This window comes from Marmota monax, unplaced genomic scaffold, assembly GCF_021218885.2.
Source record: "Marmota monax isolate L192 unplaced genomic scaffold, Marmota_monax_Labrador192_F-V1.1 WCK01_AAM20220418_F8-fsc00033, whole genome shotgun sequence".
Classification (NCBI taxonomy): domain Eukaryota; kingdom Metazoa; phylum Chordata; class Mammalia; order Rodentia; family Sciuridae; genus Marmota; species Marmota monax.
The window spans coordinates 7,276,383-7,292,623 of NW_026694282.1; the positions used below are offsets into that span (position 1 = coordinate 7,276,383).

A 16,241-nucleotide genomic window follows, 5' to 3' on the forward strand; every position below is an offset into this window, starting at 1 on the left:
AATCAGGCTTGACAAGTCTTTTCATTAAGTTTATTGTGTTCAACATAGAAGAAATTTTCCATAGTAAAAATTTAATGAACAATGCAAAATAAAAAGTTGACTAAATATAAAATGTACTTTTTTATATTAATCACAATGTAAAGGTTTACTTCAGCTTCTATGAACAATTCAGAAACAAATCTGAAACAATTCAGATCTTATAAATAACATAAAAATAAATATTTAAATAAATAGAAAAAAAAGATACATGATGGTCCTGGGTAAATGGGATGTTGTCTAATATTCTTGAAATCATCTGAAAAATTGGTTGAATTCATTTCAAAATTCCAGCAGGAATGAGTCTTTGAAATGGCAGAACTTGTGGGAATGTGGTAAGGTGTGTTCGTCAGTGAGAGGCATTTCCCTGTTGGACCAGGTCTCATTCCATGCTCCTTAGTCTTCCATACAAGTTGGCTGATGAAGAGAAGGATTTCATGATTTCTGCTCTGACCACCTCCCAGGCACAAGGCAGGTATTTCTTCTCCTTCAGGTAGACAGTGATCCTGTGGAAGTATTTCCTCACAGCCCTCAGGGGAGCCTCTTCCACCCCCACCTGCTGGGTCCCACAGGCTTTCAGGTCATCCAGATGCTGATGGAGGCCAGTGAGGAAGGTGTCCAGGAGGGTCTTGTCCCAAGCAGCAAAGGCCTCCTGGGTGCTGAAGAGGTTGAAGATCTGCTGGGTCATCTCATGGAGGACAGCAACAGCTTGAGTCTTCTGCACCTGCTCACCCTCCAACTGCTCCTGGGGGAAGGCAAAGTCCTTTCTGTAGTTCAGGCAGGAGAAAGTGCGAATTTTCCTCATTTTTTCCAGGAGTGTCAGGGCTCCCACCTCATTTCCGTCAGAAGTTTCAAGACCCAGGTTGTGTATCTGAGGCAGGTCACAGCCCAGAGAGCAGGTGGACTTGCAGTTGAACACCATCAGGGCCAGCAGGAAAGCCAAGGGCAAGGCCATTGGGGATCTTGTAGATGCTGCTGGGCTGCTTGAGATGGGTGATCTTGAACCTTTGTCTCTAGGTTCTCTGAAGACCTTGCTTTTTGTCTATGTCTTAAATAGGAACCAATATGCTCTCAATTTTTTGAATGTCATCAGAACTTTCTACTTCTGTTTTTGCTTTCCTTTATGCATTCTCTACATGTGCTTAGATTAATGTTTTACAATCATTTTTGAAATTATTGCTTTCCCTCTCCTGCTCCCAAAGACTTTTAAGATATTTTTTTTTACCATTGAAACCTCCATTATATTTTAGTAACACAGATATACTGAATACCTATATGTGTACCCTATGTATATCTCTCATTTGTGTATAAAAATGACAAATTTAAACTTTGTGTTCAATACAAAGTTCAAAATTAGTAAGAATTTTAAGGTAAAAGTTAATTTCATAAGCTATTGGTATTTTACTTATATTCAAATCCAGATAGTTTCTAAGGGACTTTACTGTAATTAATATACTTACAGAAAATTTAATATATCTTATCATGTCCAAATTAGCAATTTATTAAAACAAAATAATTGCCATGTAATTATATATTCAAAAATCTTTTAAATGTTAGGACACTGAAAACTGAAATATTTGAATTTTTATTTTTAGTGTACTTTTTTTCCTTCAAAGAGAAATTATTTTTACATAGCTAGATACTAGATGCTTATACAGGTTATAGATATCTTATTTTCCACAGTACTGACATAATTATAAAATATAGTGCTTCTGTATTATTTCTCAAAGTCCATAACCCATGCAGGAGCTCTGAGGATCAAGCACAACAAACACCTGATGCAGCAGACAATGACAGTCCATGGGTACCCAGAAGCCACCTCCTAAAACATTACTTTGAGATCTAATAACCCTGGAATAACCCTCCAATCCCAGCCATCTATTTACCATGGATTTGGAGCACTGATCTTGCACAGATTTTGCTTACCTTAATGAATTTAGTGTCAATAAATTGTTTTTCCAGTGATGTGGACCAAACCTATTGTCTTGTGTTTGTCAGGCAAGTACTCAACCAGGGAACCATGTCCACAGGCCTAGAAAACCCACTGGAAAAAAAATACTGAAGAATAAGTGTGGGGTGAGTTTTCAGTACCACAAACCATTACAATACCTAAGATTTAGTTGTATCTCTAAGGCCTAATTTCTTAAATCTTGGGACAAATATCATACTGAATAAGAAAGCACAATTGAGAAATTATGATCAATATTATTTAATCTTTTCCTGTTTAAGTTATAATTTCTCAAACTTCAGAACGCTAATCCTAATTGGTTCTTACCAAACAAAGGAAGCTGACTTTTCCCTAAATGTGAATAATTGAACATAAAGATTATTAAGTGCATGGGCTATGTAATTGTTTTATATAGCATGCAAGACATCAGATATTTTTTTTTCTCATTACCTTTTTTAGAAAGCAAAAGCTGTCACTTTTTGTATCACAATGTTTGGTGTCAAAAACCACAAATGTATGTCCAAGTGTGATAAAAATGTAAAGAAGACCAGTGCAGTGGTTTGGAGGCTGAGGCAGAAGGATTGAGAGTTCAAAGTTAGACCCAGCAACTTAGCAAGGCCCTAAGCAACTCAACAAGACCCTGTCTTTAAAAAAAAAATACAAAAAATGGGCTAGGGATGTGGCTCAGTGGTCATGCATCCCCTGGTTCAATCCTTGGTACAAAAAAAAAAAAAAAAAGTAAAGAAAGCAATATTCCACTGGAAACAAAGGACAAAATAAATTAGGATTGGACCTTTAAAGTTTATTTGGGAAATTGGAATTTAAACAGGAAAAGATTAAATAATAGCTACAAATAGCTACATTCAGTGCAGCTGAGATAAGATTCACCAATGGAATGGACAAGGGCAAGATGTTTAAAGGGTGCATATGAAAGTAGCAAGCAGCTGTGGGTTCAAAGAAGGGTCATTACTCCCTATGAAGGGTTTGTCTCCAGTTTTGCTAAACCCACTTTTTACACAGATGCATGGAAGACAACCCAATGATTTCACAAGACATATTATTCTCTCTAGATAATGGACAAGGGTTAATTGTATCAAGTTCTCCCATAATTAATAAATAAATTGGAAGATCAATATTCTTGTCATGTCTCTGATAAAAAACAAAGAATTGATACATTCAAAGTACAGTTCCCCCCAAGTTAATAGAGTTAAATAAAACACATGTATGCATATATAATACACATATATCAATATATCATGTTAATAAAAAGAATAAGATATCCAAGTTGTGTTAAGTGTTTATTGTCAGTCAGATACTGTTCCTAGAATTTATAAAATTGATCCTTTACTGATAGGTATGCCATAATGCTGCCATTATTATTATTATTATTATTATTATTATTATTATTGTTATTATTATTCCAGGGATTGAACCCAGGGGCGATTAACCACTGAGCCACATTCCTAGCCCTTTTAAAAATATTTTACTTAGAGACAGTGTCTCACTAAGTTGCTTAGGCCCTTGCTAAGTTGCTGAGTCTGGCTTTGAACTCGCAATCCTCCTGCCTCAGGCTCCCAAGCTGCTGGGATTTCAGGCATGCACCACCATGTCTGGCTAATTTTTCATATATATTGAGCATGTATCATGTGCTCAGTGCATTGAGTTGCTGGAGACATTGGTGACTAAAGCAGATAGTGAGAGGTTCTACTATCACCATTTACAAAAGAAAAATGGAAGCACAGAGAGCTCATGAACAGTGGAGTTGCTGTTGGAACTCTGTACATACCCACTTTTGGTCCTCAGATCTTAGATGCTCTCTGGGGACATTTCTGGCTAGAAGAACCACAACTTATTTCTAGACTGATTTCCAGTAGAGCTCTGCCTCAGCAATGGCAATCTTTCTCTTTAGTTCCCATTACTCCCCTTCACTCATGCCAGGATTGGTGCATTATTTCAACATTGGCCACATTTTACTTATAAATGTTACATCCTGGGATTTTTTTTGTCTTCTTCAGAATTCATCTTCATAAGCTGGAATATATTTGTAAAAAAGTTGGTGCAGCCATCCAAGTTGTGTATTTATGAGCAACTCTTTGAAAACTTACATATTTCTATCCATGCATTCAAATATCTATATGGCTTTATATCCCTGTTTACCAGAAGCTTAAGGCAGTGGGTCACGATCAGGCTAGAGGCATGAGCTCAATCTCAACTAAACCATTAGCTAAGGCTTAGAGCTCACAGCTAAAAGGGCTCACTGAGGCAATTAAAGGTGTAGAAATTAAAACCATTCTGGAGAAATGAGGAGGGTTCAGCACACTGGAGGAGGAGGACGGAGATGGCAAAAGGCTCTGTCTGGGTCAACAGCCTTGTCAGTTGCTTCATGTTTCCTGTTCATAGCCTGGAGAAGTTTGCTGCTTGGTTTATTATAGTGACTTTTCTTGAGGAATAAAGCCCAGATAATGGAAAATGTAAGGATAAAACTAAAAAGAGGGGTTGGGAGAAATAATATATTGCAGTGGTGGCAGGATGAGCATAGAAATGGAGAAAGTTCTGCCTTTGACTTTCATATTTTTGGTGGATGTTGACTGAAGTGACAACTGCTGATCTTTATCCTTTGATTTTTTTGAGACATCCCCACACAAACCTAAATGGTGACTGCTGATTTCCTTTTTTATCACCTTTATTCCAATGGGGCAGTGAATTTTATTTCATTTTTATTTCCAAATGTGGCATGTAATGATTAAAATATCATGTCAAATTGAAAAAAACAATGGATTTCAATTCCTGGGTCCAGTGGTTCGTTTTTTTTTTTTCTGCAGAAGTTTTGATTCTTCTTTATAGATGGCTATAGGTTCTCTTCTAGCTCCACCTATTCTCTCCTCAGGAATTTGGAAGATATTTATAAGCAGAAACATCTTCTTACCCAAACTTATTCCCTAGGCATTTATTCCAATTCATATCATTTCAAAACCTCAGTCAGAATTTATGAGAGAAATAATCCTTAAAATAGTGGTAAAAAATAATACCAATACATACAATATATGACTTGAGAGGACATTTAATCTAAAGATACTTCTAAAATTCTTTATTGGTCTTCAAGAAAAGCTGGCATTGAAGATTGTATGGAATACTTTATAAAAAGAATAACCATTTCATTTTACGAATATTTTTCCTAGTTTGTATGTTAATATTTAGAATATCAACATGAGAAATGAAGCCTGATTACAATTGGAAGATTCACTGCCCCCTTTTGTTAAAGTGATCCTCAAGATCACTTGACTACCTTGTATGAGCTACCAGATCATACTTTCTATTCCCCACAGAACTTTACAATGTGTTCCAAGAGCTTCTCTTGATACTCTTGGTCATTTTTAAATGTATACCTATGACTTTGAGAACCAATTTAAGTGTTCTTTCAAATAATCAATAATGCTAGAAAGTTTGAAGAATGAATTTTTCCTGATGACATTCAATTTAGTGGGATTAGACATAATTTTAAAATTAATTTTGTGGGGCAAGAAAAGTGGTTATTTTTCCTCCTAAAATAGCATTAATACACATAGTGCAAAACTAAAGACTGGTCCTTTAAAAAAATTTGTCTTCTCTTCCCACAAGTCATCCAGCTAGAATTGCTTTTCCACCTTTTTTGCATCTAGGTGTCACACGGGAAGAAATTCATGCCAAGTACACATGATGGAAGTGATCTTTTTCTGTGTGGTCTCCACTCTTAAGAGCATCCCCATACGATTCATTACACTTTTCCCCTTTGAAACTTTGTATAATAGATTCCAGCACAATAGTCACACTTGGAATTACATGTTGAACATGGGCAAAGCCACCAAAGAAATGGTACTCATGTCTTTGAATCACTGTTGGAAGGATGGTCAACCAAGGAGTCACCTGACAGAAATTCCTACACCCAGTTCTGATATGAAAGCAAGATAACTTTGTAATTTGATCTAGTTACTAAGAACTTTTATCTATTATATAAAGTAAAATAATCTCATGATTTAAGTTTCAGGTATTTTCCAGTTGGTCTAAAACTCAAGAGTTGAGATTGCATTTGGAGGTTCAAGAAAAATCATGTAATTGATCAGAAAAAGTCATTTGTATAACTTTCTTTTTACTTGCTGACTTTTCTTTGGTGATTACTAATGAGGGAAAAAGACACTTCAGTTTTCTCTCTGATAACCTCCCAGGCACAGGAGCCATATTCTTTTTCCTTCAAAGAGCAGATGATTCTCTGGAAATACTTCCGAGAGCAAATCCCCAATGGGGACACAATGCTTTTTCTACGCAGTCAGCTTCAGTTAATCGAGTCTGAGTTGAAGCCTAAAGAGTAGCTGATCCAGAAGGTCGTTATCGCCGGCAGCACGGTTGTTTATCGTGCCGAAAGGATGAACCATCTGCTGGAGCATCACCTGGTAGAGATTGGTGATCATTCCCGGATTTGGGTGATCTTTCCTGTTTTCCAAGGAAAATGGAAGGCGGCTCTGTGGTTTAAGCATTTCTGATTGGGGATGCTTTTCATTTGTCTTGATAGCAGAAAGATTTCCTTGTTTTCCAGGTCACGATTCTAAAGCATGCGCTAGCCAAAGGAGCAGCCAGTATTGGAGCAGAGCATTGCTCTTTTTATTAGCTGATAGATCTGGACCCTTGTGAGATCCAGTAATTCAGTCTCAGGCCGCGAGAGGGCGCGCGGACACAATGGTGTAGCCTGCGCAAGAGTCAACATCCGGCTTTTCTGCCGCCTCTGCGGGAGGTTTGGAAACGCAAGTTGTAGCGGGCTCTGCAATTGGAGGAAAGCACCCTGGTTTGTCAACTTTCTGTCCCTTAAATAGTGAACAAAATCTCCCTGTGATTGGTGAGGTGGAAACTGTGTTAGAGCTTTGCCTAGGATCTTTTCTTGGGAAGCAAGCACAGAATCTTGCGTTTTCTCAACTTTCCCATGTGTATGGGGCTTTGTTTTTCTTAGAAACTTCAGCTAGACGGAGTTTTTCACGAAATAACACGTTTATTCAGAGTCGAGAACTCGAGATCGTGCAGTTTGTAATCTGTACAAGAAAACGTCCTTATCATTCACCCTCTCTCCAAAAAAACTCAAATAAAATAGATGGACCAATGAATCTGTGAATGTATCTATTTAAAGTTTGCATTATATAAGTGTATATTATTTAATATGTTTATATTAGTATGTGTTATAAATATATATTGTATTGCATTTATTACATATAGTTTATGTAATAAAATATATATTAATTTATATATCCATATGTTTACATGTTTTATATTTCATATATACATACAATATAATACATATTTCAAATATATAATAATAATGATAATATATTTCATATATATTTTGTATATCAATATAAATACTATACTATTTATTTTGTTTTATATAAATATAACATCAAATTATAAATATAAATAATAGAAATATCATAAGATATTAATATGTAATAAAATTTTAATATGCAATATATTATAGAGAATATATATCATTTGTTTCATATACATATATTTTGTATATACATATATTTTATTTTTATATATTTGTGTGTATTATACATATAATATAAATTCATATATTTATGTTCAATACACCTTTTTATTTCTTTTCATGACTTTTTAAACCCAATTCTAAAAAAAAAAAAAACTTCACCAAATGGAATTTCACACCAAGTGAACACAAGGGAAGGCATTGTTTCCTTTCTGAAAAGAACCTCCAGGATGCTGCAGTTTCCCTCCCTCTGACCCAAGCATTGCTCAGTAGTGGGAACCAGGGCTCTGCTGCTTCCAATCTGGCAGAAAAATCCCCTGTGGTGGAGTTTGCATTTCAGAGGAGAAAAAGTGCAGGAACATGAGAGTATATGGGAGCTGCAGATTAAACTTCTCTTGGCTTGATTTCCTTGAAGTCTTACTATATGACTATGGTATTTTTTTTATAGTAATACATAAACACTATTATTTATTGTGTTCAGATTTTTGGCCAGTAATTTGCAGACTTTATTTTATGTAACTTTTACAGTTTCCTATATGACTAGTGAAGTCATCTCAATTTTTTAAAAAAGGAGATGAAAATCTGATGTCATTTGACTTCTCAAGAGTCTTAGATTTGGTCAAAAAGTAGAACTTCCTTTTGCTTCCCAATCCCCCCATTTAAATTTATTAACACATCAATAGTACAAATTAATTGGATTCATTGTAACATTTACATAAATAAATACGTCTCCTACATTGGTTAGGTCCTTCCAAACTTCTTCTACCAGTTCACTCTCCCATATCCCCTTCCTATTTCCTGGTGATCCCTCCTCTACTTTCAGGTTGCCTTTTTATTTATTTATTTTCTTAATTTCTACAATGAGAGAGAACATGTGATGCTTGTCTTTCTGTGGCTGGCTTGTCTTATTTTACATGAAGTTCTCCAGTTCTACCCATTTTGCTGCACATTATAGGATTTCACTCTTTTTATGGCTGTATATATGCCATTCTTTATCCATGCATCTGTGAACAGATACCTAGGCTGATTTCATATCTTATCTACTGTGAATAGTGCCACAATAAACATTGGCATGAAGGTATCTCTTTTGTATGCTGGCTTCATTTCCTTTTGACATACACCCAGTTTGTGAGAGAGCTGGATCATATGGTATTTCATTTTTTTAATTTTTTGAGGAAATTCCATAATATTTTTTATAGTGGTCTTACTAATTTACATTCCCACAGATGGTATATAAGGATACATTTTTATCCATATTGTACCCTGCATGTGTTATATTTTGATGAAAATATATATATATATATATATATATATATATATATATATATATATATATATTAACCTTTCTAACAGGTAAGATAGCATCTCATTATAGTTTTGAATTGTACTTCCTTGATGGCTGTTGGTATTGAGCATTTTGCATATATCTTCTGGCTACCTGTATGTTTTCTTTTGAGAAGTGTCTATTCAGATGATTTGTCTATGTTTAAAATTGGATTACTTATTTTTGTTAGTTTTTTCTAGTTCTTTCTTATTCTTCATATTAATTCTATGTCATATTGATAGCTGGCCAATATTTTCTCCCATTCTAAAGGTTTTTCCTTCACTCTGCTGATTGTTTCCTTTGCTATGCAGAAGGTTTCTAGTTTGATATAATTCCATTTGTTGATCTTTGCTTTTGTTTCCTGTGCTTTTGAAATTCTATCTAGATAATTATTTCCTGTTCTAATAGATTGAAATGTGTCCCTTATATTTTTCTGTATGAGTTTCAGAACTTTAGGTCTGCATTAAATTCTTTGATCAATTTTGAGTTCATTTTTGTACAGTATGAGTAATAGGGATAAAGTTTCAATCTTCTGTACATGGATATTTATTTTTTTCCAGCATCATTTGTTAAACAGGCTTTTCTTTCTCTGATGTATGTTTTTGGCAACTTTATTGAGAATCAGTTGACTATAAATATATGGGCTTATTTCTGGATTCTCTATTCTGTTTCATTGATCTGTGTGTCACTGATACCATGTTGTTTTCATTACGATGGCTCAGTAGTATGTCTTGAAATCAGAGAGTGTGATGCCTTCAGCTTTGTGTGGTTTTATGTTCAAGATTTCTTTGGCTATTCGGGAACTTTTGTTCTTTCATATAAATTTAGGATTACTTTTTTCCTAGTTCTGTGAAGAATGTCATTGGTATTTTGATAGGAATTGCACTGAATATGTAGATTGCTTTCCAAAGTACAGACATTTTAACAATGTCAGTTCTTCCAATCTATGGACATGGGATATCTTTCCATATTTTTGTGTCTTTGGTTTTTTTTCTTCAGTGTTCTGAAATTTTCATCATAGAGGTCTTTTTCTTCTTTAGTTAAGATCATTCCATTTGTGTGTGTTTTGTGAATGGAATCACTTGCATAAATTTTTCAGCAAATTCACTATTGATATTTACATAAGCTACTGATTTTTGTATGTTGAGTTTATATTCTGCTAATTTACTGAATTTGTTTATCTTGGTTTCATTCCAGGGATGCAAGTATTCTCCAACATATGCAAATCCATAAATGTAGTATATCACATAAATAGAATCATATGATAATCTTAATAGATGCAGAAAAAGCATTTGAAAATAAGTCAACATATATTGCATAATAAAACTCCTGAACAAATTAGTGTAGGAAGATCTTCCATTATCATAAAAAGACTTTGTATGGCAAACCCATACCCAACATCATACTAAAAGCATTTCCCCTAAGATCAGGAACAAAACAATGGTGTCTATTCTAACTGTTCTTATTAAACATATTTCTAGAAATTTTAGCCAGAGTAATTAGTCAATGAAAAGAAATAAAAGGCATACAAAAGAAGAAGTCAAGTTATCCCTATTTGCAGATTGTGTGACTTTATACTTAGAAAAACCAACTGCAATCTTTATTATTGCTAAATACGTCCCCTTTGCTGCTCTAAACATGCTAGCATTTAATTAACCATAATCACCTTTACTGTCTGTCTTCTCTCCTTCCTTGAGGACAATCATCATCCCTGCCTTACTTGTCCTTGAATGCTCATTATCAAGCATATCTTAGCATATATGCAGTCAATGAATCTTTAGTGACCAGATGAAGACAGCTGTTTTTTTTCGGGGGGGGGGGGGTATTTTAGGGGTGGTGGTGGTGGTAAGGTGTTTTTTTTTTTTGAGTTTTTTATATATTCTAGATATTAATCCTCTGTCAGAAGAGTAACTAGTAAAGAATTTGTCCCATTATATGGATTCTGTCTTCACATTCGTAATTGTTTCCTTCGCTGTGCAAAACTTTTTAACTTGAGGTCACCACATTGATTAACACTTGGCATTTTTTCCTGAGCTTTAGTGCTTCTATTGAGAAAATTGTTGCCTGTGTCTGTATGCTGGAGTATTGACCCTTTATTTTCTTCTAGCAGTTGCATAACTTCTGGTCTAATTCCTAGATTTTTGATCTATTTTGAGTTGATTTTTGTGCAGGGTGAGAGATAAGGGTCTGGTATCATTCTTCTACATATGAATAACCAGTGTACCATATGTGAAAGAGGCTGTCTTTTATCCAAAGGATGTTTTTGGCATCTTTGTAAAGGATCATATGACTGTAGATGTATGAGTTTTTCTCTGTGTCTTTTGTACCATTAGTCTATGTGTCTGATTTAATGCCAGTACCACACAGTTTTGTTACTCTAGTTCTGTAGTATAATTTGAGGTCAGGTATTATAATGCCTACAGCATTGCTTTTTTTGGATTAAAATTGCTTTGGCTATTCTTCATCTTTTATTCTTCCAAATATTTTTCTAATTCTGTGAAGAATGTCATTGGTATTTTGATCCCCATCTGTATATTGCATTTAATCCGTATATTGCTTTTGGTTGTATGGCCATTTTGACAATATTGATTCTGCCTACCCATGAACATGGGAGATCTTTCTACCTACTGAAGTTTTCTTCAGTTTTTTTTCTTCAATGTTTTATAGTTTTCATTGTAGAGGCCTTTCATCTTCTTGGTAAGATTTATTCCCAGTTTTTTTTTTTTAATCTACTGTGAATGGAATTGACATCCCGATTTTATTCTCAGCAGATTCATTGTTGGTATATTTGGAAGGTATGGATTTTTGTATGTTGATTTTGTAACCTGCTACTTTGCTAATTTGTTTATGAGCTCTAGCAGTGGAGTTTTTTGGATCATGTCATCTGCAAACAGTGACAATCTGACTTTCTTTCCTATTTTTATACATTTTATTTCCTTCTCTTGCCTAATTGCTCTGGGCTAGAATTTCTAGCACTATATTAAGTAGGAGTGGTCTCATTCCAAATTTGAAAGGAAATGCTTTCAGTTTTCCCCCATTTACTATGAGGTTGTCTTTGGGTTTTTCATATACAGCCTTTATGATGCTGAAGTAGGTTCCTCCTATCCCTAATTTCTTCCATGTTTTTATCATGAAAAAATGCTGTTTTTTTCCCAAAGGCATTCTCTGCATCCACTGAGATGACTAAGTGACTTTTGTTCTTAATTATATTAATGTAATGAATTACATTTATTGATTTGTATATATGAAGCCATTCCTGCATCTTTGAAATAAAACCACCTTGGTCATGATATACAATCTCCTTAATATGCTGTTAAACATGATTTGCTAAAATTTTGTTCAGAGTTTTTACATCTAAGCTCATCAGGGATATTGCTCTGTAGTCTTCTTTCCTTCATATGTCCTTATCTGGTTTTGATATGAGTGTCATACTAGTTTCATAGAATGAATTTGGAAGTGTTCCACCCCTTTCTATTTATGGAATAATTTGACAAGCACTAATATTAGTTTTTCTTTAAAGGTCTGGTAGAACTCAGCTGAAAATATATCTGGTCTTGGGCTTTTCTTTGTTGAAAGGCTTTTAATGGCTTTTTAAATTTCATTATCTGATATTAATCTGCTTAGGTTTTCTATATATTCTTGATTCAATTTAAGTAGGCCATATGTGTCTAGAAAGTATCCATTTTTTCTAGGTTTTACAATTTATTGTAGTATAAGTTTTCAAAATATTTCCTAGTGATCTGCTGTATTTCTGTGATGTCTGTGGTGATTTATCCTTTTTTATATCTAATTTATTAATTTGGGTCTTCTCTTTCTTTTAGTTCATTTGGCTTCGAGTTCATCAATCTTGCTTATCTTTTCAAAGAAACAACTCTGTTTCATTGATCCTTTGCACTTTTTTTATTCTCAATTTCATCTCTGATCTTAATTATTTTCTTCCTGAAACTGGTTTTGGAATTGGTTTTTCTTTTTCAAGGGACTTGAGGTGCATCATTAGGTTGTTTATTCAGGATTAAAAAATTTTTCTTATGTAGGCACTCATAACTAAAAAACTTTCTCCTTAGAACTGCCTTCACAGTTTTGGTATGTTGTATTACTATTCTGTATGTGAGTCTAAGAATTTTTTAATTTTTCCCCTAATTTCTTCCATCACTGATTCATCATTTGAAAATATGTTTTTCAATCCCCATGTGTTGATATAGTTTCTGTAGATTTTCTTTTGATGTTGATTTATAATTTCATTCCATTATGATCAGATAAGATGCAAGGGTTTATATCTTTTTTTAAAAAAATTAACTAAGAGTTATTTTGTGGCCTAACATATGGTCTATTTTGGAGAAGGTTCCATGAGCCACTGAAAAAAATTGTATTCAGTTCTTATTGAATGAAATATTCTATCGATGTCTCTTAAGTGCATTTTATTTATAATATATTTCAAGTTAAAAAAATCTTTGAGTTTATGTCTGGATGACCTATTTAATGGTGAGAGGTATGTTGAATTCACCTAGTATTCTTGTATTGGTGGGCTATCTGAGGCTTCAGTTGGAGTAGTGTGTCTTTTATTAAATTAGTTGTACCCATGTTTGGAACACAAATATTTATTGTTGGAGCATAAATATTTATTATTGCTATATTCTCTTATTGGATTGTTCCCTTTATCAATATGAAGTGTCCTTCTTTGTCTCTTCTGACTAATTTTGGTTTGGAGTCTAGTTTGTCATATATCAGTATAACTGTTCCTGATTGTTTTCGGGCTCCATTTGCAATGGTATATCAATTTCTATCCTTTCATTTTCAGCCTGTGACTGTCTTTGCCTTTAAGGTGAGTCTCTTATAAAGAACAAGTTTACAAGAGTTGGGTCTTGTCCTTTAGTACAGCCTGCTGGCTTATGTCTTTTCATTGGAGAGTTGAGACCATTTATATTCAATGATATTATAGAGACATGTTTATAAATTCCTGCCATTTTGATGTATTTATAATGTTTAATAGTGTCCTGTTTCTCATTTACTTAGCTACTCTGAAAAATGAGATTTGTTCATTTGTGAGTGCTTGGGTTTGTTTTTTATTTCTTCTTTGTGAAATATTTCTGTAAGTAAGTTCTGACTGCTGGCTTAGTAGTCATGAATTCTTATAGTTTCCGCTTATCTTGGGAGGTTTTTATTTCTCTTCAACTTTCAAGGATACCTTTGTTGGATATATCAATCTTGGTTGACAGTTTCTTTCAAGAGTTGGAAAACATTGTTACAAGCCCTCTGGGCTTGTAGAGTTTGTGCTGAGAAATCAGAAGTGATTCTGATTTGCTTCCCTCTAACTGTGAGTTGAGGCTTTTAAAATTCTATTCTAATGTGTTGCTTTTGGGGGGAGGTGGGTACTGGAGATTGAACTCAGGGGCACTTGACCACCGAGCCACATCCCCAGCCTATTTTATATTTTATTTAGAGACAGGGTTTCACTAAGTTGCTTTGCACCTCACTGTTGCTAAGGCTGGCTTTGAACACACAATCCTCCTGTCTCAGCCTCCTGAGCCACTGGGATTACAGGTGTGCACCACCATGCCCGACTATCTTAATTTTGTATTTCAGGCATTTTAATTATAAGATGTTATCGAGAGGTTCTTTTTTGATCTAGTTTATTTGAGTTTCTGAATGCCTCCTGTATCTGGATACTTATCTCACATTCTTCAGGTTTGGAAAATTTTTGTTATTATTTTCCTAAAGAGGTTACACATTCCATTAGCCTGCATCTCATAAACCTTCTCAATTCCAATGATTCTTAAATTTGGTGGTCTCCTAATGTTGACCCAGTGTTCAAATCATGGTTACTTATTTTCTTTAATACTGTCTGAATGTTCAAGGCTGGCCACTCAGTCGTCTAGCTCTGAGATTCTGTCTTCAGCATGGTTTGAGTGTTGTTTTAAAACAGAGACTTTTCACTGAACATTTTGTTTGATTTATTGTGTCTTTTATTTCCAAGATTTCTTATTGGTTCTTTTTCAATATCTCTATCTCCTTATTGAATTTCTCATTCACATGTTTAATTGACTTCTTTAATTCATTTAGTTGTTTTTCTGTCTTGGAATTCATTTATCATTTTTATAATCTTTTTTGAATTTTTTATCTGATATTTCATCCACTTTGATATCTTTGCAGTCAGTTGCTGTTGAATTATGAACTTTATGAGGTATTGTATTACCTCATTTTTTTCATATTTCTTGTATTCCTGTGTTGGGTTTTATGCACCTTCTACTCTTATGTGTGGGTCTTTTTATGGTATAGCCTTCTCCTGGCCACGTGTCCTATTGTGATGCAGATTGAGATCTCCTTGTAGATGTTTTTTGCTGTAGCAGTGGATGTCGGTGAGTGGGACCTAAGAGCCTACCCCTAGCCATTTCTACTTGGAGCCTGGTGATTAGTGTGGGTTTTTGTCTATTCTATTATTTGCATTAAAGTATTGCTGAAGTTTGAGTGTTGTTAATTTGTATGTGGATGGAGTAATGTGCACTATTTTGGATGAATACAATTCAACAGCAGAGTCTCTAACTGTGAACTTTAGTGCCCCTATAGGTTTCCAGCCCCTCACAAAATCGGGGAAACAAACAATAGCAACAACCTATGCAAATAATATACACCATTAAAATAAATACCCATTTCCTACTATTACTTTTACAGTGTTAATTGCCACAAAAAACAGGAATGGTGGGATCAGCAATTGCCAACAGCAAAAATAATAAGTAATTTATGAACTAGATCTGGCATTAAAGCAAACAGCAGGTGTCAACTATGTCATCCACGGCAGGATTTCAACAAGATAAATGGTGGGGGCAGGAAAATAAACCAATTAGTTCTAAGAGATGGTAAAAATACAGTTCATTAAGAGAAAAGATAATGTGACAGGAAGGTAGAAGATAGTTTACAATTTCAAAAGTGAAGAGAGAATGCAGATGAGATGTAGCAGGTGGTGATTATAAAGAACGAGGAGGAAAAATAGGGAAAACAAAGTAAAGGGAGAAAGAATAAAATAATTTGGCTGTTAGCAGGAGAAGAAAAGAAAGAATGGGAAACAAACAGATGAGGATGAACGAAACAAACAAATGAGGACAAAACAAAACCAAAATAAGCAAACCAAACCCCTAGCCCTGGAAAGACAAGACAAGGAAAAATAACTGTATTTTTAAAGTGCTAAAAATGAGGGGAAAAGAAATAAACATGTATATATGTGAACCAATCAGCACAACAACAACAACACACACACACACACAATTCTTAGTGAAAAATGAAGAAATTATCTCTACCAAGATGGTCAAAAGAGCTGACAAGAATGGATGGTCACTCTCTATGCCTAACTGTCTTCCCATTTTTTCTTGGGCTATGTACTGGAGGTGAGGGGAGTGGGCTGTAAACCCCTTTCTTTGGGTGTGTGTTTT

General features: G+C 34.5%; 1 protein-coding gene across 1 annotated transcript; it reads right to left on the minus strand.

Moving 5' to 3' along the window:
- Positions 1 to 264: 264 nt before the first annotated feature.
- On the minus strand, positions 265 to 1,427 carry LOC124108845 (interferon alpha-2). Its single transcript, XM_046467395.2, has one exon. It carries the CDS (start codon positions 989 to 991, stop codon positions 419 to 421), a length of 573 nt encoding a protein of 190 aa, XP_046323351.1. The 5' UTR covers positions 992 to 1,427; the 3' UTR covers positions 265 to 418.
- Between the last annotated feature and the right edge of the window lie 14,814 nt (positions 1,428 to 16,241).